At 49.6% G+C, this 23,192-nt stretch overlaps 1 protein-coding gene across 4 annotated transcripts in view; it reads right to left on the bottom strand.

Annotated features, from left to right (window-relative positions):
- Positions 1-18,713, bottom strand: part of plxna1a (plexin A1a) — a 155,053-nt gene extending 136,340 nt beyond the window's left edge. For 3 of the 4 annotated variants that reach the window (XM_035521222.1, XM_035521224.1, XM_035521225.1), the window contains exons 1-2: positions 17,766-18,165; positions 3,891-5,294 (exon numbers count right to left, since the gene is read on the bottom strand). In XM_035521222.1, the coding sequence (XP_035377115.1) occupies positions 3,891-5,078 (1,188 nt within the window). In that variant the 5' untranslated portion in view covers positions 5,079-5,294; positions 17,766-18,165. Of the gene's footprint in view, positions 1-3,890; positions 5,295-17,765; positions 18,166-18,589 lie in introns of those variants that run through there. The other variant, XM_035521223.1, reaches the window with a different exon arrangement.
- Between the last annotated feature and the right edge of the window lie 4,479 nt (positions 18,714-23,192).

Genomic DNA, 23,192 nt, shown 5'->3' with positions numbered 1-23,192 from the left:
TCCTTCTGAACGCATGTTCTTCCACAAAGCGCATTAGCATCTCCAGCAACAATTACGTTCAGATATAAACAAATATACACAAATAAAGGAATCAAACCCCATGTGACCCATTTACAGTACATCATGACTGGCCTTACACAGGCCGTGGTAAGGTGTCAGGAATGATAAATGGTTTTTTCCTTTGGAAAGTGGTTCAGGCCTGGCTGGTTATGGTAGTACCAAAATTTGCTCATAAACAGTGACTCGTGATAATTTTCTGTGCCCATATAAAATTCCTATTAAGTATTTATCAGTACAAATTCACACAGCTTGCAAAGTATGTGCAGAAAACATCTATAGAATGTATTACATGTTGAACGTATTTATCGATAAGCTAGACCATCCTACCATACAAGTGTTCCCTGTCTCTTAGCTGGGGCTGAATCTGAAATAGACTAATGTGTTGTGGATCTGTCTCATTGCCTGCAAACCACAGGACACAACAAATACGGCTGCACCCGCAGTCTGGTAAACAACCACACACACACACACACACACACACACACACACACACACACACACACACACACACACACGCACATGAATCAACATGCATGCACACAGACACACACTCAGACACACACTGAGACACACACACACCGCGTTCCTCATACAAACACACATCAATAAATAATTATACCAACAATTAGATCGGGAGCTCTCTGAGTCTGACTCGTTAAGATATTTGCAACCTACACACAGTCTGGCTTCTGAAAGGCTGGTGAGTGGGGGGGGGGGCTCGTTTTTCTTATGACCCAGTTAACCGCCTGACTTATCGATTTGAAATTACTCTTGCAGCGCAAAATGAATGGAGCGGCCGCACACTACGCACACCGTGGGCTACACTCACTCCTCACCATTCACAAGGACTTGTGTCGAAGGAAGGGTTTCTTATGGGAGGCGTCTGCGGAAGCAGGACCAATGTGACGGAGCTATGAAAGGACTGTAGGTGGCTCAGCAACTCCTGCCCTAATTGAAAGTACCTTTTAACTACACTCTTGTCTCTGGGGGTCGCGCATCGCAAACACCATCACAGCACAAAAAGGCTCGCCTGAAGGCTAGTGGGTGGCATAGATTTTTGTGGTATGATTTCCAGTAGGCAGCCACTGCTAATCAATACGTGGCCTTCTCTCTGAACACGAACCGTGTGCGCGGGCAGGGCAGCAGCAGGCGGCGCTTGTAGTCTTGGAGGGGAAGGTTGGGGGGTGTCAGATGAGAAGAAGGATAAAACACTCCCAATCAAAACCACCAACCAAATGATGAACAGTGAGAAATGTTAATAAATGCAATTATGATAAAGAGTGGCGAGGAAGGGAGAAAACGTCGCCTCCGGGTTCTGCTTCACAGGCCAAAATCTCTCACACACACTAAGCGATTTAATTGTGAAACGGAGCGACTGAAGCGCCGTGTTGAGGCGTGTTTTTGTGACGCCGTTATTCACGGTTTCATTACCCACCGAGTAACGACACTTCACAGAGGAGTCGTGAAGTGCGTGTTTCTTTCATTGTTTGTGTCGTTTGCTGCTGTTCTGTTCCCTTTCGTCACCCGAGGATGTTTTGAAAGGCTCATTAGCAATGCTAATTTGTTTGTTGAGTTGTTGTTGTGTTGTTGTTTTTTTTTTTATTCATTTTATTATTTTATGGGCAAAACTCAGAGCTCTGAAACCAAAACCTAAAAGGTTGGAGCTGGCAGAGAAGGTGACCCGGAACTTTTCAAAAGTTCCTCTGACGTTATAGGGAACCGTAAATCCGGGACGGGAGGAGAGTCTAGCAAGCAAAAACCAGGCGAGTCCAAGGACAGCTTTATTCTCCCCAGCCACATAAAGCCAACGTCCATGTCCTGAAGGACCCCGGCGAAGCAGAAGTTGAAGACAGAGGTGTACATCAATGAGGAAGTGACATCACCTAAAATGAACTAATTATTTGTGTTATTTCTGCTTTTTATTGTTTGTCTCATGTTACTGAGAGGCTTATTCATCACATATGGCTCTGAACATACTTGGGGTGAAAAGAAATACAGAAACAGAGTGCAGAAAAATTTGTACAGGTGATATAACAGAAGGGCAGCTAGAATATACAAAAAAGAAGCACAACCTCACTCAAGCTGAGAGGCATGAAACAAAAAACTTGGTTAAAATTATTATTTCAACCCCATGACGTGTCCTTGATCGATAGCAAGAGCCGGCACAGATGGTAATCAACCGCCATCATGTAGCGCATCTCATTTACATTTATGCATAACGTTACCACGAGCAGAGAAGACAGCTAGGCAGAAGAGAGACGTCTGAGGCAGTCGGACATTCTGTCAGGCCCGGAACGGCGGTCTTCCCGTCTGCCGGTCTGCGAGTCTGTCTGTCTGTCTTGCCTATTTAAGTCTTCGCCATCTGCCAGGGACCCTCCTTGAAGGATCGGAAACGTAGAGTGTGCTTTGCGGACGGGAAACGACAACATTAATTGCTTGTAAGCGGGACGAGCAGGCAGAGGGATTTTTGATTGGAGGCTGATTGTGATGGAAGCGCAAATGAATAACACAAGGTGAGGGGAGGTGAATTATTCATAGGCTGGAAGCTCCTAGCCTGAGGAGGATCCTCGGAGCGCTATCTTTTCATCGGATTCAGCCAGCCGTGGTGCCGTCATTACCGAGGCAGATTGCTCCAGGCCCATCATTATAATGGCTGTGGTTATTATCGCTAATACGAATGCTGGCCATTTGTCGATATAAAAAAAATATATTTTTTTTAAAACCCCAGCGTCTCTGCCATTTCTGCTGTCAGGCTCTGGGCCAGGATGAGCACGCCTGCAGAACGCCTGGTTTGGCTGGCGCGCGTTCCGAACGCGCGAGGAACTGGGACAATCGTTGCCCACTTCCTCTGAAAGGATACAGCACAGAAAGAGATCCGACTGCTAAGGTACGTTGTGGTGAAATAATAGCTCCCATTTGCTCGGCGTGCGACCCGAAAAGTTCAATTACATTGCGAAGCAGTAAAAGAGTGAAGGGTAAAGGACACGACCACACGTCTTCGTACGAGAAACGACTTCGCCCGGCTCTCTCACTAACAGCTCAGCTGGTATAGATGGATGTTTCCCCTCCGCCAGCCAAACATCATTGGGCAGAAGGGGTGGAATGGACCTCCCCGACCAATCCCCTCACGCGGTGCCAGTCTGAGGACCTGGCCGTCTTCCTACATGGGTGTGTGAGGGGGCGGGACCGGGGTGGATGTGGGGCGGTCAGGGGGAGGAGCGCACGCTCCTCCCAGCATGCTTCAGTCACCTGCACCACTCGGCCTCTGGCCCAAGGGTCCCAGGGGAACGACAAAAGAGGCGACCACATCAGAAACATAAATCACTTAAAGCCTCAGGGGAACGGATGCACGGGGCCAGAGCGTGACAGAGCGCTAATCCTGGAGCCCCAGCTAATGATGGGACCGGCCGGCCGGCCAGCCGGCCTTGGGCACTGCGGCGGAGTTAATCTGGCTGTGAAGGAGCCGCCTAGTAAACAACTCACTCACTCCTCCAGCCACACACACACACACACACACACACACACACACGCACACGCACGCACGCGCGCGCACACACACCATTCCAAACAGACTGCCTCATGACCTTCTTTTCAATACCGCAGCTGTCCAGTGTTAAGACACAAGGCCGCACAAGTACGTTATTCATTCTCTCAGTGGGTTCTGTCTCTAAAACGCTTAGGCTGACTTCAGACCACGGCTCGAAGTGCCTTCAAAACAATCACTAGTCCGAGTATGGAACCGTCGGAACCATCGACTACTCGGCGCCGCACAAATTGCCGCAGATAACAGGTCGACATTACTGTGAACCGTAAACAAAGAGAGAACTCACCGAGTTGATGCAAGCCAGCTCTTTGTTAAGTAGCCACGGAAGGGACAGTTTGCCCTCCCCACGGTAGCACGACTGGATTCTCTCCTTGATCTTCTCCTTTATTTTGCGCAGGGTGAACAGGCACAGGGCCGACTCCTTGGGTGGCTTTGCCCGGTTCTTCTGGCCCTGAGCGAACACAATGAACAGCACCTCCTCCCGCTCCGAGATGCCCAGTGAGCGCGCCAGCCTGGCGCCGGGCCGGGTGAGGTAGGCGTCCTGGACCAAGCGATACTCCGCCCCGTCCTTGGAGCAGCCGATGGGGAACTCCACGTAGGAGTAGAACTTGGGGTCGTCCACGCAGAGGCGCACGATCTTGGAGGTGAAGAACTGCTCGCCGCTGGCGTCGGGCGAGGTGAGCTGCGTGTCCAGCTGCAGCGTCAGGTAGTAGATGAACTGCTCGCTGCTGAAACCATACACATAGTAGATGTCAAAGGCGGGGAACTTGGAGAGCGTGTCCGAAGGGATCTTGAGCTGGGAGGAGACGAACTCGTCCTGGTACACGAAGCTGAACATGTCCGCGTTCTCTTCGTTGGCCATCAGCTTGCGGCTGGAGAGGGTGGGGAAGTACTCCGATTTGCCCTCTATGGGCGTTCCCACGAACAGCTTCCCACTGCTCACGCCCTGCGGGCCGCTGACAACGACACCGGACATGGTGCCTGCTTCCGACACGCTGGACAGGTAGTGCTCCTTGCGGTGGTGCGGCTCGCCCAGCTTGAAGAGGTCGTCCAGCCGCAGAAACTGGCAGATGCCCTGCGACGTGCTTCCGCAGGCGATGAGCCGGTTCTGACCCGGGTCCAGCAGAAGCAGCTTGTTGACGTTGTTGGTCTGGGACAGCTCGTGGGGACAGGACTGGACCCCAGGCGGTGGGTAGCACTTCTCATTGTCCACCACCGGCCCGGTCACGTGGCTACGGAGCTTGGTCAGGTTGCCGGCGAGTTTGTAGATCCAGTTCACGGCGCCCACGTAGACCTCGCCCGTTTTGTTGTGGACCACCAGGTGCGTGAGCCCCCCCTCGGCCGGGGCAAAGGTTCGGAAGGAGGGGAGGGCCGCTTCTGGCGTCCCGCCCCGGCAGGACGAAGCCAGGAAGAGCAGGATGTGGAAGGCCCCGCGTAGGGGGCGGGGACAGTGGCCCGCACTGTGCAGTGGCATGTTCAGTAGGATCGCTCTGTTGGGAAGCAGACGTCCAAGGTGCGGTTCACCTTGCTGCTGAACTCCTTGCTAAAAACTCTGAGCACGTATGTCAGTTGGAGGTGAAGAGAGAGTCTTATTGACCCAGTGTCCTCGATGCTCGCGTGCGCTCTCTCACGTTTGCTCGCAGAGATGTCGTCTACACCATCATCATCTTCAGTAGCATGGCCTCTAGCCCTGCAAAAACAAAATGGGGGGGGGGGGGGGGACGACATAGCATGAGATCCAGCAAGAGGAAAATGGAACATTGCTTATCGATTTTCAAGGGTTTTACAATCTCTGGCAACCGCATGAAGAAGAACAACTCATAATACATAAGCGTTAATATTTTCAAGTAGGACCCAGGGGGGAATCCTATACAATGTTTAATGAGCAATTCCAAGCTGAGATTCATCAGGGGTTGGAAAACCACAAACCACACACTCTGCTGATTGACCTCGACATGCCGTTAAAGGGTTTCACAGAGTCTGCGCCAAGGCAACCAGTACGTTGGGGGGGGCGGGCAGGGAAGAAGGTAAAGTGATGTAACGACAGTGGTTCATTCACCTTGAGCAGCATCACAGGAACCTGAACCTGCAATAAAAAGCTTTTTTATGTCCCCTGTACAACACAACAAATCCACTGAGGTCGACCTCGCGTAAAATAAAACCACTTCCCCCGAACTCCTTACGAGGGGGGCCGGGTTTTCGGACCCCATACCCTGACGCCACGGGCCACTCGCGACTCGAAGGCTGCATCCTATCAAAACTGCCATTACGGAAATCCATCAACCTCGGAGCGCTGGTACGCTGGTCGGTCGAGGCCGAGGTGCGCGGAAAGGCGCGATAAAAGACAGAGGTGCTGGAGATGGCGCGGCCTAAGGCTTCGTGTCCCGCCAGCGACTGTCTGCACCGTGACCTTCTGTGCTGAACTCAACAGTAGTGGCACTGTGGCAGATGACATTTGTGTGACTTTGCAAGGCCGAAGAATGGGACAGCCTGTCTGTCTGGTGTTCTCAAGGCCGGAGAATAGGAGAGCCTGTCTGTCTGGTGTGCTCATCCACTGCTCAGCGCTGGGGATAGCAGGGGCTGGTGGAAGGATGCATGTGTATGCATTCATTCAGGCACGTGTGCGCGCGCACGCACACACACACACACACACACACACACAGCAAGTGGTAAGAGCAAGCACACAGGAACAAAAGTCAATCCCAACGAGTCAGCACAAACCCTGCGTGTGCGAGGTCAAGTTCTGGTCTCCTTCTAGTTTCTGCTGATGTTTGAACAGTCTAACAGTCCTGCAGAGTCCCTCAATAATATTTGGCAGAAATCCACGTAGAACATAAAAATCATTCCTCGAGGTAGCAACTAATAATTAGGACTACAAATAACCAGCACATAAACAAAAGAGCTCGACAGCAGGCATCAAACTGCATTTAGCAGAGCGCAACATATAATAGAAAAATATGAACCCGATTGTCAGTGCTTTAACTCATCTGGGACACAAACTTACAGCTAAAAGCTGTTAGAAAGGCAACATGGGCATCACTGGGTGGGATATTTACTGACCAAAAATCCCTCTGAATGACAAACAGATCTCTTCAGGTGGGATACTTCTGCGTGCCTTTCTCTGCGCCTGGGGTAACCTCCAGAGAAGACGGAAGTGAATTAAAGAACCAGATCCGGAAAAAAGTGCAGAAGTAGACGAGATATTTAAAGAGATAAAATACACAGGAAGCATCATTTCCAGATTACATCCAGCTAAGATTACGGGCCCTGGACACACACACACACACACACACACACACACACACACACACATTACGAGCCCTAGACACACAATGCATGTAGCAAACAGGCAAGGAAGGAGTTCAGTTGAAGTGGGCCGGGGGCAGGTCATGGGCAGGTCGTGGGCAGATGAGGGAGCTGCTTAAGCAAAACGTATACGCAGAGTGTCATTACCATGGGGGCCACACCTTGGAGGAGCAGCACGGGAGAGGCAGAACCCATCTGAGGGACATTCAGTACACAGGCGCTCCACAGCACCCTTCCACAAGCCTGAATCCTCGGCCACTTGCTTTGTTGTGCGCTCTCTCTCTCTCTCAAATTCTCCTCCTTCGGTACGCGCAGCCCTCTTAACATCAGACGTGTCTCGTAAAGCTGTCAGATGCACCGGCACAACAAGCCATCTCTTTACACGCAGGACGCTGAGGAACGTGGAGCCGTGAGGCGGCCAGAATTTGAAAGATGTGGGTCGCTCTCTCCGCCCCACAACTGTATCAGATAAACTAGGACATTAAAACCTCTCAAACCTTCATTACAGTTCACGCCAAAGGTACCACGACGAGCTCAGTCCCGATTTAATTTCCAATTTAAAAGAGCGATAATGGTCCCAGCTGGGACTGGTCGCAGGGTGACTAAGAGTGCAACTGATGAGAGGAACAATGGTTTGTTTACCAGCAGGGGATGAGTTCAGAGACGGCGCTCCGTCTCGCCGCGCTGACGGGCGGTAATAGAACAGGCTGCCATCGGAACGTCAGCATGAGCAGCAAGGAGCTAAATCTCGGATGAAAGTGGCGGTGTGATGTGGCATAACGGTTTAGCGTGTCGCCATGGAGCTCAGACAGCCCTCGAAGGCCTCGGGAGCTTCTCAGCCACCACAGGAGCGAATATCTCACAGCCCGGAGAGAGGGAGAGTGAGAGATGGAGAGAGAGAGAGAGAGAGAGAGAGAGAGAGAGAGAGAGAGAGAGAGAGAGAGAGAGAGAGGAGAATGAGAAAGTGAGAGGGAGAGAGAGAGAGTGAGAGATGGAGAGAGAGAGAGAGAGAGAGAGAGAGAGAGAGAGAGAGAGAGAGAGAGAGAGCGAGAGGAGAATGAGAAAGTGAGAGGGAGAGAGAGAGAGAGGGAGAGAGAGAGAGAGAAAAGGAGAATGAGAAAGTGAGAGCGAGAGAGAGACAGAGAGAGAGTGAGAGAGAGAGAGAGAGATGAATAACACTGAAGGCAACAGCAACAAGGCACGAAATTTCATATGCGATTCCTCAGCAAAGGCAGCTATGCACTTTGGAGCATCAAAAAGTAAACAGTCAGCCAGATCGCAGCTGAAAGCTGAGAGGAAACTCCAGGCTCTGAAGATGAAAAAGACCTACTTACCCACCATCTTTCCACAGACAGTCCGTCATGACGCCATACTCAACAATACAGGATAATCAAATTCAAGTCGGATGGCCCCGCCCACCAACCGGAGCTGAGCGGAGTCAGAGTGGTGTTTGCGTTTGACTGACAGCCACGCGGCGGGTGCAGCTCTGATGAGCGCGAGGCCGATGGTGCCGGCTCTCCACCCACCCTCCGGGTCAAACAGTTCGGCTGCAGCATGGCCACGTGCTGCTCCCAAACGCGGCGGCAGAAGGTGGCCGTCTCGTGGCGTCACGGCGACAGCTCGTTTATCTAAATGATCTTTGATGCAGCTAAACGGGACGCGTGCAATCACACGCGCGCTTGCGCTCGCTCACGTGTCCTTTAATACTAATGTGCGGACTGGTCTTAAATCAGCAGAAACAACTAGAGCGGTCCGAGTCTACGAAGGTGTGAATTGCGAGCGATGACGGAAGACTCTGCCTCTCCGAGGGGATGGCCATTAAGGCCAATCGCCAGGCTGTTTCAGTCTGGGCTGTAAAACGGCGTCATCGGGGGGGGGGGGGGGGGGGGGGGGGTGTCTGCGTTTAAGCCCCGCCCCCGATGCCGGGTCACCGCAGGTCATAGGGCACCATCAAAACCACCGCCCGACGTGACCCGACGAGAGCGGTGCCCAGCATGACCCGACAGCAGAGCGGCACGCGCTCAGAGAGGAACCGGCCGAACGCAATCAGCCGCATCAGCGCGGAGCACGAGGGGACGCGGCGTTCATGGGCAGGTTGCCATTACCGCCACTGCTCCGCAGATCCCCGCGACCCGGTAGAACCACGCCAGCGACTCCACGCCTCGCCGCAGGCCTGCATGGAACGCTCTCTCTCTCCCCACATGGGAAGCTTGAATTTATTTCCATTTGCACCTCTCCCAAGCATGCCTGCCATTTCCAGCTCCCGTCCTGCGGCCAGACACCGTCCTGCGGCCAGACGTTTTTGAACCAAGCGTGCTCAGATCGAAGAGATTGTTATAATTGCACCGCTTACAACAACAACATCGCTGAGCCAGCACCAATTATCTACAGCAAATACCACCTTTAAACTCGGCCGCGCGCAAAAGCCGCTGATTATGGCTATGAGGGTCTGGACAGAAAGACTCAGAACAGTAGTGCAGCTTATGGTGTTTTCAACTCGCACTGCTACACCAGAGCTCATTCCATCTGGTTCACGTCATCAAACAGCGAGGCATTCTCTGGCCTATTTACCTCCAGAAAAAGTGTGTGTATGTGTTTGTGCACTGAGCTACACATTTCACTTTCATTTCGCCTCCTTTCACTACCTAAGAACCATCCACTCACAACACACCGCATAAACATAAAGTGTTATACACACAGCAAGTGCTTTTGAATCTGTCACTTAATAAAGAAGCTGTGTGTGTGTGTGTGTGTGTGTGTGTGTGTGTGTGTGTGTGTGTGTGTATAGAGGTGGGGAAATGCGTGTTAGTTCTTCCACACTCCATTCAGCATGTCATCCGGGTGACCTTTCCAGTCAGATCGGTGGGTTCCTGATGCATGCGTTTGTGCTAACACAATTACACTGGGCTAATGAACAGAGCAGAGAGATAAAGTGGGCCGCCCGCGCGCGCCCGCGTCCTATCTCAATCTCCTTTAAAGGCTACATTTGCATCTTTAATAGAAATGAGATTCCTCATTAAATGTGCAGGCAGCTGTCACAACGCGAGCGAGGAGGGAGAGCGATTTGAACCCCCACTCGCCTCCTCCTGCCGCGCTCCGACCCCGAGCCTAGGTGTCACGATTCGTAACGCAGGAGGGCAGCGCAGCATGCACGGTAACCGACGCCCTCCCTACTGCGGGTGAGTCCGGTTTCCGGAGAAGAGCCAGGCCTCACGGCTGCGTGACACCGCTGATGTCTCCACACGTCCCTCCCAGGTGCTCGGGTCAGGGTCGTAACGGTGCCTGATAGGCAGCAGGGTAGCGGGGCTGACGGGCATCGCCTAATGGCCAAGAGCAGCTCCCAGTTCAACAGTCCACAGTGGCTCCCCCCAGCAGGTAAAATGTGGCAGGTAAACTAAACCACTAATTACACAGCACACTAGTAACACACACTAAACAGACGGAAAGTCAACAGCAACCGTCTTTCACACACACACACACACACACGCGCGCGCGCGCATGCGTACACACATACACACACATTTTTCAGTCACATTCACTGAGGCTTTTCTTAAAAACGTTCAAGTGAGAACAATAACTGCTGATGGATGAAAAATACATTTTGCAAAGTCCTTCTGATTGATTATGAAGGGGCAAATTTCAGGCGCCCAGATTTTCCCTAGTCTTGGCTTCAAAGGCTCCTGAGCGTTCCTCGCTGGACAGTGTCCAGGACGCGGGGCTGGCATAAGCCTGTGCGTCACAGCTAGTCTGGCTGTTCATTAGAGGACCCTGTCTCTGGTGAGGCGAGCCTTTTCTCCTCTGCGAAATCCTGGAATCAGCCCCAGTTCGGTGTCCTATTTTCCAACGCCGGGGCACCTCCACCTTATCCGAGTGTCCATTGGCTGATCCAGGCAAACGTGGCCCCCAGCGTTAAGACAGGAGTGTGACCATAGTGTCTAGTAAGATCCAAGGCCCATTTGCAGGTGGCCACAGACATCCACTCAGAATCAGACACACACACACATTATTTCATACAACATTAAACAATCACAATGAAATATTCCTGTACAGGAATTGTTTTTTACTGATATGCATTTAACTACTGTTCCAGGTCTTATACACATTAAGACATTACCAACAAGGTTCACTAAACCAGCTACTCTTATCTAAGTTGGGGGTGGAGCTCTGAGGAGTGTGAGAGGGTGAATATCACCATGGCTGTAAATGCCAAACTCAAGAGGATCACACTCTCAATTATACACCGACCCCATCAGAGTCAAACACTGTGCTGCCCCACTCTTTCAGTCATTCGCGCGCGCACACACACGCGCCATGAGCGAGACAAGCCAGTTATTAACCCGCACTTTCTTTTGCTTTGTTCTTCCTCGACAAATGGTAATAGCGGAGAACACCCTGACTGAGCATGCACAATTCCTTCTTACGGTCTCTCTCTTACACACACACACACCAAAAAAACTACACAAAAGCTCACACCCCGTGCGCAAGGCAAGCAGCAGCCCTGCGCTCCACAGACGGCCCGCTGGAGAGACTCGTGGGAGATCTCTACACCGTGCAGGCACTGCTCCAAGTCTCAGCACAACTCATTCTCCTCAAACTCATCCGGAGAGTTCCTACTTATCCCTCAAAGCCTCCAGCATCTGCTGATCTCCACAAAAGGCCCCTCGTGCAGAGAAGGATTCCTAGCCCCCCACCACCCCCCAGAGCCCACCTGACAGCTGCCTGACAGAGGCCTCTGCTTATTTATCAGTGCTCGGGCCCCGTACGGTCGGGCCGCCTCTGTCGGCAATTTCGCCGAGAGCAAGCAGCAACCCCTTCCACGGCCTCCCCGCCGGAGAGGAGCAGGACGGGCTGGGAAAATCCGCCAACGACGCAAAGGAGCAAAAACAACACGCGTCACTGAAACGTGTAACACTGCGTTTTGGAACTCTGCCAAGACTGTCGGCTTGGAAGTTTAATAAGAAATGATGATAATTCGGCTTTACGCTGCCTGCGCATTTAAATAATATCTGTCCGATGTCTCTTAAGAAAAAAAAAAAAAAAAAACACACACTTTTAAGGATTTCTGCCAGTGTAGTTGTGGAAAACGTTCCTAGAATTCTATAGAGGAATTACTGGAGGAACCGCAGTTCTTTGCTTATTTGTACCCACTAGATATTCGGGGAGGCACCATCAAGAGAGGTGACAACCAAAACACATCTAACAGTCAGGAACGGCGCTCGCCGCTCCACGTGTTGATGGCTCGACCTTGCGTGGAAGAGAAGTGTGAAGCCAGGGCTCAGGAAATCAAACAGCGTCTGCACAGCCTCTGTTCCTGCCAAGCCGCAGGGAACACTCCTACGGGATCAACGGGGTCCTGAAAACGCGACGCGGCAGCCCGGCGCAGGACGAGAACACGCACGGCGCCCGGCCCTCGCCACGAGGTTCTGCAGCAAGGCGTGTGAATCAAATACCACTGGGGAGAGGAATTTGACCTGTGACCCCTGCCCACGACCCATGACAGTGAAGCCTGTTCATTGGTGTGGCAGAGTAATCATTTCCAGAGACAGCCACTCAGACAAAATCTCCACGGTGAGAGAGAGAGAGAGAGAGAGAGAGAGAATGACTACACTGAGATGTGTATAAGGAATCACACTATCCAAGAGCATTACCATACAGAGATCAGACCATACTGGCCAGCATCAGAAACACTCTGAAAGAAACAGAGAGAGAGGGAGAGAGTTAGATAGATAGACAAACAGACAGATGTAGAATTTGTTGTAAATGTTTGCACCTCTCAAAATGTGTTGCATGAGGCTTATAACAACAGGAGCCCTTCTAAAATTAAATGACTGCGCATTTCCCAAGAATGACCTATTCAGGCAACGTTTCTGCTGTTTACCTTCAACGATGTGACTACACATCTGTTAGGACTGTGCAGTTATGACCTTTCTCACAACTGATGCCTTTCAAAGAAACCGTCCCAGGCTTGTCGCAGGTTGTCCCAGGCCGTCTTTAGTCAACACGGTCCTGGATGGATGATAGACCTGACAGTACCAATCAAGCAGTAGCAAACGATCTTCACTACCCAGATCAGTCCACTGTCAGAAGGCCACAGTAGGCAGCTATAATCCCACGGGCCTGGTATGATCCCAACCCAACCGGAGTAAAAGGGAAACCCCGCCCCCTCTGTCAAAGACCCCCTACCAGGTCACAGGTCAAGTAGGTCCACAGGATTAGGGAATGTGTCACCTTATCTTGAGGATCGACTTAACTCTTTCACACACTCGCACAGCGCCTGTTCCTCTAGCAATGGATAAGACAGCCATAGTAGAATGCAAATGCAAAGATAACTCCTAACCCAAGAGAACTCCTAATCCTGCACTGCTAGTATGGAAGTAGATTTCTAAATCAAAGTCCTACTGGTCCATGGATCATCATCATCATAGTGGTCCTACTGGTCCATGCATCATCATTATACTGGTCCTATTGGTCCAAGAATCATGAAGAATGCTACTTATTACACTATATGAAGTGTTAATTTCTGCAATGCCAATAACATAAACCATGTTTTTAGGTGTTCTACTACATACCCAAAAGTTCCCTAAATTCTGCTCATCCTGTTTTTAAATGACTTTACAAAAGCTCAAGGTCTGTATGGCGTTTATTCCGCACTGCTAGATATTTTATCAGATTATTCTGAAGTTATACAACTGAACCGAGTTCCCCATCCTTAACGTTTTCACGTCCCAGTTTGAGTGCGGCTTCTCGTTTGCTTTGTAACACCATCACGCAGAGTTTCTCCACTGTTAAACTACTTTGTGACAATGTCTGCTGGAAAAAAAACGCACTTTACAAATCAAACGAACTGATCCGAACTGCACGCAAGGGTCCAACCTTGAAGCATGTGTGGCACTAATGCCTTCAGATTTATAACCTGCTATCAATAAGCCTAATACCACATGTTCAAAACAGAAAGGAGAGTACAAAATCAGCACCCAGGGCAACCCTCTATCCCGTTAGCCTACATCACAGTCTGACCATTAACCTTAGCATCCATCATTCACGCAAAATCCCTCCTGAGTTCAAGAGCAGTAAGCAGTAAGGAGATATCAACCGGCTTGATTGACTCGCACTCGCGAAAGACAGGGACGCGTCATGGGAGACAAACGAGACTAAATGAGGCAAGATGGAGAAGAGGGGATCGTGATGCGTGCTGCTCCCACCGCACAGACGCGGCCCCCAGCCCAGGGAGCGATCAATACTTTTCACATCTGTTAACGAGGTATTAATTAAGAGATTACTGAACACTACCATCCTGACTTCAACCTCCTCCCTGTGCTAAATGGAGGACATCCACTGCACCCCAACACACACACACACACACACAGACACACACACACACACACACACACACACACACACACACACACACACACACACACACACACAGCATGAACGACAACAATGCCTATATGCCTTCTATCCTACATGTCCAACGAGCTACGTCTATACATGTCGTTTACAATAACGCGCTCATCTGGTTGTCACGGGAACCGAGAGTGTGCGCAGGCCCTGTGTCTTCAGGGGGAGTGGTCTCCTCCCTTCGCTGTTCATCTTACTTACAAACAACAGCGTGGAGCTCCTACATTATTTACCCTGCTCTCAGTATACACTGCACAGCTGCCTGAAGGAGTTTTTCAACTGCTCTCTCTAAGCAGGGAAGGGTAACAAAAAATAAAGTGAAATACACAGTAAATAGTCTGCTATGGAGATTACACAGCTTGGGCCATAAACCACAAGCACAAACTGCTAAACATTAGCAAAAATGACAAGCACAGTCGTCTAACAGAGAAACAGTCACGGGGGGGGTTAACCAATACAATATCGCACACACACAGAGGAGGATGGGTGAAGGAACGCTTGGACTCATATACAACAAACCCCATACCACACACAGCTCCATGCGGCTGTTTGCTTAGAAAGACTCCCACTGCCCGGAGCGAAGCTCCTTCTCCAAGTCTCAACTGAGAGCTCTGAACAAACAAAGCTCTTCCAAACAAATTTAGCTGAATATAAAATAATGCTAGCCTTGGAAAAAAGAAAAAGAAGAGATGAGATAAAAAATAAAAAAAAAAATTTAAAAAGAGGGTGCGTTTGGTTTTGCCTTCCGTTTACTTCATGCACACCAGCCTCGAAGACTCCCACACTCAAACAGAAATTAGCAGTGAGCAAAATCACATCACAGCAGTTGTTAACGCCGTTAACAACCGCTCTGGCTGCACCATTCCAAGGCGCGTGACTGAGCTATCCTGGATCCGTTGTAAGAGCCATGGAAAGCGTTATAGAGTATGGCAGCAAAGAGCTTCTGTGCTAGCAGATGGCAGATAGCATTGATCGGATCGCGGTGCTGATAAGAGCAAAGGGAAGACATGGCGTCCTCGAGCCGGAGAGAGAAGGAGCAGGCATGAGCGGCATCGCACAGCCTGGCTCAGGCTACTCGCGCATTAACGCTGCCGCGCTGGACCTAAAAGTAAACCGGGCGGCCCATCCGGCACGGCCCCCTCCAGGCCAGAGGCGCGGCGGCAGAGCTCGAGGGGCTCCCTCCGCACAGAGACGCGCAGCGCGATGCTTAGGTTAGGGGTCATTCTGATATTTGATGCTTTACTCGGAGAGACAGAAAGTGGGTCTGTCCACAGCAGTTTTGTTACAGCTACTATAGAAGTATAAAGTTATAACTGTTGGATAGGTGATGTGTTATAAATGCAGGGCATACTGTTAAAGCTTAGCGTGGGAGGCTGTTTGAGAGTCACATGAAAGGAACTGCGTGTGAGGGGTTGTACTACAAAAGGGACGTCGGCAAAGTTCAGACTTAAAACTTTACCGACTCAGTGCTGATGTTTTGTAATTCAGCACTTCAGCTTCCAGCCACAGAACAAAACAAAGAGGCTCTTCCTATCTGGACTGATGTCATCATAAACACAGCGAGCACTGAACCTCCAGAGCCACCCCATCAAACAGCACCCATCATAACTCTAAACAGGAAAACTGCAGTAAATGCTCAGAACATCAGTCATGCACTGCAACTGCACATCAGCTCTACAGAGCAACCGCAGGTCTAAGCACTTTTACACAAGCCTATGATCCATATACATCTGGACAGACTGTTTTAGCTTGGCGCGAAGAGATTAGTCCATATAAGGTTGTTGATTCACGCGACAGTATATTTTCATGTTCTCAGCGGTACGTTTATACTCCCCAAGTGAGAGTTTGTGTCACACAAGCTGAGAGAGAAACAGTCAGACAGACAGAAAGACAGACAGAGAGAAAAATTAAGAGGAGATACAATTTCATTATCTTTCCCTCACATCTGATATAGAGAACTTCAAAACACCCCAGGCCTGGTTCATCTTCACAGACGTGTCAGTTTGAAGTCTCCGAAGATTTGGAGCAAAGAGATCGGCTGCAATACACTGGGGTTGGAAATTAAATAGATAAACTAAATCTAACGGGTTTCTGCCCTACCAGTGACTTTCAAGCAAATTAAAAAAGCAAAGAAAGTATATTCCCGTCTTAAACTCATCTCCATAAAAACAAACAAATGATGTCACGGCGTGACTAAATACACGCACATATTTTGAAATTTTCATATTTTTTTCTCTCTCATGCTTAGCGCGCGGCCGTGACCGAGTGTCTCGCTTCTGAACGGGCCTGCAACGGCAGCGCAGGCTCGTGCGGAGGCGACACAGGCCCGAAGGCGAAGGTGCCGGGGGGTGGGGGGGGGGGGTTTAACACAGCTGTCAATCACAGCGGACCGTACGGCGGAAACCCAGGTGGCGTTTGGCACCATGTTGTTTGCTTTCCCGCACTGCCACACGTGCTGCGGCGTTATTAGATAACCCCTTCACACCTTATCAACTCAAATATTTATAGCAGCTATAAGATACTGGTTGCACCGCGCCTTGTAGCTTTAGTAAATATGTTTGTTGCATAAAAAAAGAAGACTCCGAGTAGTCGTGCTACCTGGGAGGGAAGCCCCTCGCTCCCATGCAGGAGTCTACGTTATGACCATCGTCAATGATCTGATGCTAATCTAATTATACGTGTAATCTGACCCGTAAAGCATGCCTCTTGGTCGAGATGCGTCGTCTGCGCGAAGGTGGATAAACGCAAGGTAACTGGCTTCTCTTCAGCTGCGAGAGGCTGCGATTAATGACGACTACAAGAACGATTACAGCGCGCTCGAATAATCGGGGGTCCCCGTCACATGCGATGCGCCCTACACCGCTGTCTGTCGCTCATGGGCTTTAGTCGAGATCAGTTCTGCGCCTAAACGCCCATATCTGACTGTTCGGTACATCTTAGAAAAGTAGGGCAATAAGGCTGAGAGGCATTACCGTCATGCACGTTATCAAAAGAAGAGCGCATGGTATGACGATACATCTAAGGAACGATCCATTATATATACATACATACATACCTCTATGTGTGTGTGTGTAAGCACTCGATATAACATTATAATGTTCCAAAAGACAAAATGGGTAAATATATTAAATCTAATTGAAGACTTTGAGCGAAAATTCACAGGTTCTCCGACACAAAACTCAAGCCGCGATCTGGACGTGTTGCTCTCAAATTGTTAAATACGTCACCTACAGTTTAACTTCACCGATTAAGCCACCACTATTAAAGAAATCACTAATTAAAGTACAGGCCACTTATCACGAAGACCAGAAACAAGTTGATAAAAACGTCTAAAAGGGGCTGATGGAATATGAAGCCAAACTGAAGTGTTAAATTACGCATCTCCGCGCATGCATTAAATACAAACTAACACCGTGAATGCAGTAATGATAAACCTCTGCGCTGAATAACGTACCTAACAAGATCGCATCCCTTCGAAATCTTAGGATTCCCAGGCTGCTCCCGTCACGTCCTTTCCACTAGCCCACATTTCTAACCCACATGCAGTTTTTTCTTGCTTTTCTCCTGCACGGCTCTTGGGCTTTGAACGCTTGCATCCCACACACACACGCCGTATAAACAAGATCGAAACACCCAACAGAAGGCTGCGTCGAAAAACTTAGCGCTTAGGAGTCGCGTCTGGAGCCAGTTCTCCTACCAGTCAACACCCCTCCTGCTTCCGTGCCGTTAAGCCAAAACGGGTCGTTTTCTCCTAATAAACACACGGCGTGAAAGCTCGCCGGCTGCATTTCCCGGAGACGGACATTTCGCAGGATTGCCTCCTTTTACGGCACATTTGGGGTATTCGTCTCACCCCAAAATGAACACTCTTCAGAAAGAGAGAGAGAGAGAGAGAGAGAGAGAGAGAGAGAGAGAGAGAGAGAGAGAGAGAGAACGCCCCTCTTTGCACAACTGGTGATTTGTTACTTGGTTCCGTTCCGCTATTAAAGCAGGAGGAGCAAAGGACCAAGTTTGTCTCGCTAGCCTACCGCGGCCGTACGGAGACCGCCGGGAACATCTAGTGCACAATGCGTCAGTTAATGACCGCGCACAGCCGCACTTAAACATGCGCTCCCGGGCTCCCCCGGAGCCAGCACAGCCCAACACGCAGAAGAAAGCCGGGCAGGACAGAGCTGCAACGTAGTTGGAAGCAAGCGGATCTCCAAAAAGAATTCCTGACTGTAGAAAAATGTGGTCCCAAAAGTCTCGTCTACGTGGAAAAGAATGCACGTTACTTACGTGAGAAATCGGTGACGAGCTTCGCTATCCTTGCCATGTTCAAAGCCTCGAACTTGGGCGCATTTTTCTTGGTCCGTGCGCGGCTCCGCTTCTCACTTTCCAAGTGTGACGCGCCTCCACGGCGTGGATGAGCTGGAATGCGGAGCGACTCCCTAATCGCACACGCCAGCCTCGTTCTGAGCGCGGGGAATGCGCAGCCCGCTGTAGTGTTTCCCGCGGCCGCTAGGCGGCGATGTCGCGCACGCCTCGTCAAATACAAGGATCGCGTTTAGAAGTCTACAATGGACGCCTGTGCGGTATCTGCTGTTTCATCTCTAGTTTATATCCGTGGCCAAGAAAGCCTTTGGTTTGAATGGGAATGATGAATTACACACATCCCAGATCAGTTCTAAATCCTTATATGTTTAAAGACGGAGCTGACAGCGATATCATACAGTGCAAGGGTTTTTTGTTTTTTTCTCTATTCTTCACATATTTTGTACTAGTTTTTCAACTTAAGAAGGGATCACAGGTAAAGCATGGTGTATCCGAAGCATGGGTCCGCCACGGGCTGTTGTGGTTTGGAGATATAACTATTTCCAGTGAAGCTGTGTGTAACGCCCACAAAAAGTATCTCAGGAGTAACCCTAATACACCCACTCAGAACTGCAAGGTTGAGCAAGCGCATCACATTATACTTGCCTTGCTCTTCCTGTGTGTTTACAATGTTTTTCCTAATTTCCATCAACTTAAAACATTTATTTACAAAGATGAATATAAATTACTCACCATATACCAGAACAAGGCTAATAGATCAACTTAACATAATGGCTTGATCAGCTAAATCCTCTATGCAAGGTTTGCTGGTGTTAGCTCCCACAGACTAACTAAAATTCTGTGCAGTCTGATGTTTATTTATAAAAATTTCAACTAGGCTTCTAGTGGCTAGCTTCTCACGTTACAATGTTCTCATGAATGCCACTTAGAAAAGAAATAACGTTGGGTTAAATTTACTTGATTACTGTAGTGTTCACCTAGCACCTTTCCAGAATTGTAGCGCACATTTATGCGTGCAAGGCATGCACAGGATATCTGGAGATCCCTGTCGCTGTCCTGCAGAACAACGCAAGAAGCACGCTGTACCGGCATGTACGGAGTAGAATGCAGTTTCGGCCTGGGTTTGACGGAATCGTCTAGTTTAAAGCCCCAAAGCCGTGTTGTTCAGCCAGCCCCCCTGAACAACTGTCATTTGTCTGCAGGAATTACAATAAAAATTTTGTCTGGGATGCTAATAATTGCGGAATGAAGAAATCCTCTCACTACTCTCGCTGGGGACGCATGCTCCTCCATTCATCCGGATCTACGGCATTGCCTAAATGCAGTCAAATAAGGCAAAACAAACTTCGCCAACTGAAGTGAAGGTAAAAGACATGGGATTCAAACAGAAGACTACTCATGGTGTCTGTCTGTGAACTGCAGTACAAGGGGAGCTTTCTTTGGTACCCCTCCCTCGGATACCGCTGGCTGCCATTCTAAGGGTTGGTAGCCATACATAGGGGAAGCACTCCATACACACCGCACACATGTCCTGCCTCATTGCTGTCCATGTGAGTGGTAGGAAGCAGCTTGGATTGAGGTCCCCTGACCTGCTGATTGCACCATGTGTCTTCAGCTTTGCAGGACATGCCCAATCAGGAATCGGATCCCTTCTGAACATCCAATTAGAAATTGTGGCAACCAGCTGGCGGCTTGTAAGTGCAAATACAACAGAGACAATTGAATAACATTTTCCTCACCTCCGTGTGTGGCACTGCCTTACACATTTCTGACCAGGACTTAGATAGTGCCAGCGTATTATATATACATGCTGTCTGAGCTCTTTCTTGAAGAGAAATTTGTTTATGAATTGATCAGCAGGCCATGTGCTCAGTTCAAATATAAACGTTTCTCTCATTTGCTTAAATAAGCCCAATTGTATTGAATCCTCACAGGAATATGAATATGTCACCATTATGTGGTGCCCTGTATGACTTCACTGAGTGACTTGTGTCTTTTCATTTGGATTTTAAAGGGTCAAATTATGCCATGAACCATTCAAATGAAGTCGAGGGAGAGGGGGTAAAATACCGGGAGTCGGCACACCTCCCCTGAAGTGACATTTTGCGCTGAGAGAGCAGGTGAAAACGAGCGGGTCAAACCGAGAGCACGTTCTGATTTCGGCACCGAGGAGGTTCTTTATTGGAGTCAGAAGGTTCAGCGGTCTGTGGGTGCTGGCGAGAGAGAACAGGATGGAGCGGAGACACTCCCTCAGCCCCCCGCAGGCCAGCAGAGAGCACGGTGTTTTAGACTAAAGATGCCCAATGTGTTAAACGCAAAGTGCTCTGAAGCTGTGTGAATCACACCTCGGTAGAAAAAAAAACCCAGATCGTCATTGGCCAGGTAATGATGGAGCTACGCCTTTGCTATGCGACTGTTCCGTCGTTTCCGTGGTACCTTGCCAGTTCTTTTATTCTTGTTTACTCGTTTTCCAAGCTGCCAGTTTCATTTTCATTGTCGCAAAAAATGCATTCGTCTCCAGCGAGTAATTACGAGTGCCCCAAACCCACGGCACGTTCGTGTATCTGTGCATGTTCACGTGCGTAAGGCATACCGGAGGGGCTGGTTTAGGGCTCGCGCACCGACGCCGCGGTGACGTCCCGCCGTGGTGGGCGGAGCCGAGCTGCCTCCAGTCTCGTGTCCCGCGGTTCGGCCAAACGTCTCGACGCGTTCGCTGGGGTTCGCAGGGTTCCGCGTGCTGCGGGGCTGTTTTTAATGCCCGCCTCCTATCTCCTCGGGCCAGCGTTGCCTTGATGTCAGCGGCGCGTTTCTCCCACATCCACCACTCCGCCCCAATCATAATTAAAATCTTGTAGGCGAGCGGAGCCAGGAAAGCTAATTAGGAACAAACAGGCTTCCCCCCCTCCCGCTCGAATCAAAAAAGCGGAGAAAGAAGAGAGAAAAAAATGGAAAGAAAAGGGAGGGAAAAGCGCAGGATTCCTTCTTACTCCCGCCACATGTGTTGGAGGTGGAGGTGGAGGTGGAGGTGGGGGGGGGGGGGGGTTAGAAGGAGGGGTCAAGGGAGGGGAAAAAATAGAAGGGAGCTTTATTCTTTTGGCTCTTTTTGGTCTTTTTTTTTTTTTTTTTTTTTTTGATCATGGCAAAGCACAAATATTCCTTTCTGTTCCTTTCTCTCGATCGGACTGTCTGGATGGGGACGTTTCGGATGCCGGGCAGAGTAATTAGGTGTCTGTATAGAGAGGATGGCCTAGGGAGCACGGAACAAAGGCGTGGGTGTTTGGCACTTCCTGAGCCAAAAAGACAGGTCGCCGTTAAACGAGGCGTTTGCTTTCCCTTTCTCTTTGTCACAGGCTGGGTAATTACGGGCCAGCCTCACCCTCAGATGTGTGTTTGTCTCCACACGGGTTTTTGTCCCTACGGCATGTGTGCGCAGTGCATCATAAGGATGGAGTTTTCTGACACGGGACTCGCTCTTTTGGTTACCCTCCCTTCAGAGGTGAATTCCTCACCCGGATTTATGGGTCCTGGGATATATGTTGCCGCAAATTCTAAATAGCGGAGTGGGCCTCACGTCAACACTCTTGGTTGAGGAATGGTGGAACACATTCTTTCCTAACACTCGACTGACCTCAGAACACGAACTCTCCCTCTGATGTGTTTAAGGCCCTCAATGATTTCGTGAGGCCATTAGTTGTATAAAAATACACTGCAGTGAAGGTGGTTTTCCCCTGTCCGATTGCTAAGAATTAACCCAGGACTGAAGGGGAAACCAAATGATGCTGCTGCCTCGTGGAAGAATGACCTATTACCCATTTTTTCTGGACTTGGCATGGATTTTCTCCTCTGGAAAGCCAGAGAAGCATTTTTCTGCTCTTACTGTTTTATCTTCTCTGTGGAACTAGAACAGCGGTTATGACTTTATGTGTTTCGTGAGCGTCGAACTATTATAAGGATCCGGTCGTGTGCCTTGTTCTCACCCTTCTAAATGATGACTCTTCTGTCATGCATCACAGAATCTCGTAAGCACAGCAAGAATTTCATGAACAGTTTGTAGAAACTGTAATGAGGGAAGGCAATTTCACTGGATCTCTTGCAAATGAGGTTATGTGCAACACTTTGATCACAAGGCCTCTCTAAACTACTGAGCTTTGTCATACTGGCTTGTTTGTTCAAATTCTCACAAACTGGCATTTTGTCTTATTCCTCTTTAACAGCAGAAGAGAAGTCATTCTGCTTGCCCGTTGTACCTGTTTGCTGATTGGTGTTATAGAGCTGCTAGTTTAATTTTTACATTGTGTGAAGTGTGCGGTGCATGTCAGGATACAGTATAGCCCAAACAAATGACTGCATAGTTCCTGACTTCCACGGGTCTGTTGAAAAGTTACCATGGTAAGCCAAGTCAGTAATCGAGATGTCCTTTTTGACTGCTTGACTTCGAAATGGCCTTGAATCTTCTATGAGTACTTTACTCTAAGCATTGCCATTCATGCTATCTTGGCGGTTGCCCAGGAGATGGTAACTGTTGCCTAGCGAGCTTCTTCAACCCTGTTCCTGATCTACAGTCAAT

The sequence above is a fragment of the Electrophorus electricus genome, chromosome 22 (assembly GCF_013358815.1).
Source record: "Electrophorus electricus isolate fEleEle1 chromosome 22, fEleEle1.pri, whole genome shotgun sequence".
Taxonomy (NCBI): Eukaryota; Metazoa; Chordata; class Actinopteri; order Gymnotiformes; family Gymnotidae; genus Electrophorus; species Electrophorus electricus.
The sequence above is the reverse complement of the archived record's forward strand: the minus strand, read 5'-3'. Positions and strand labels throughout refer to the sequence as shown.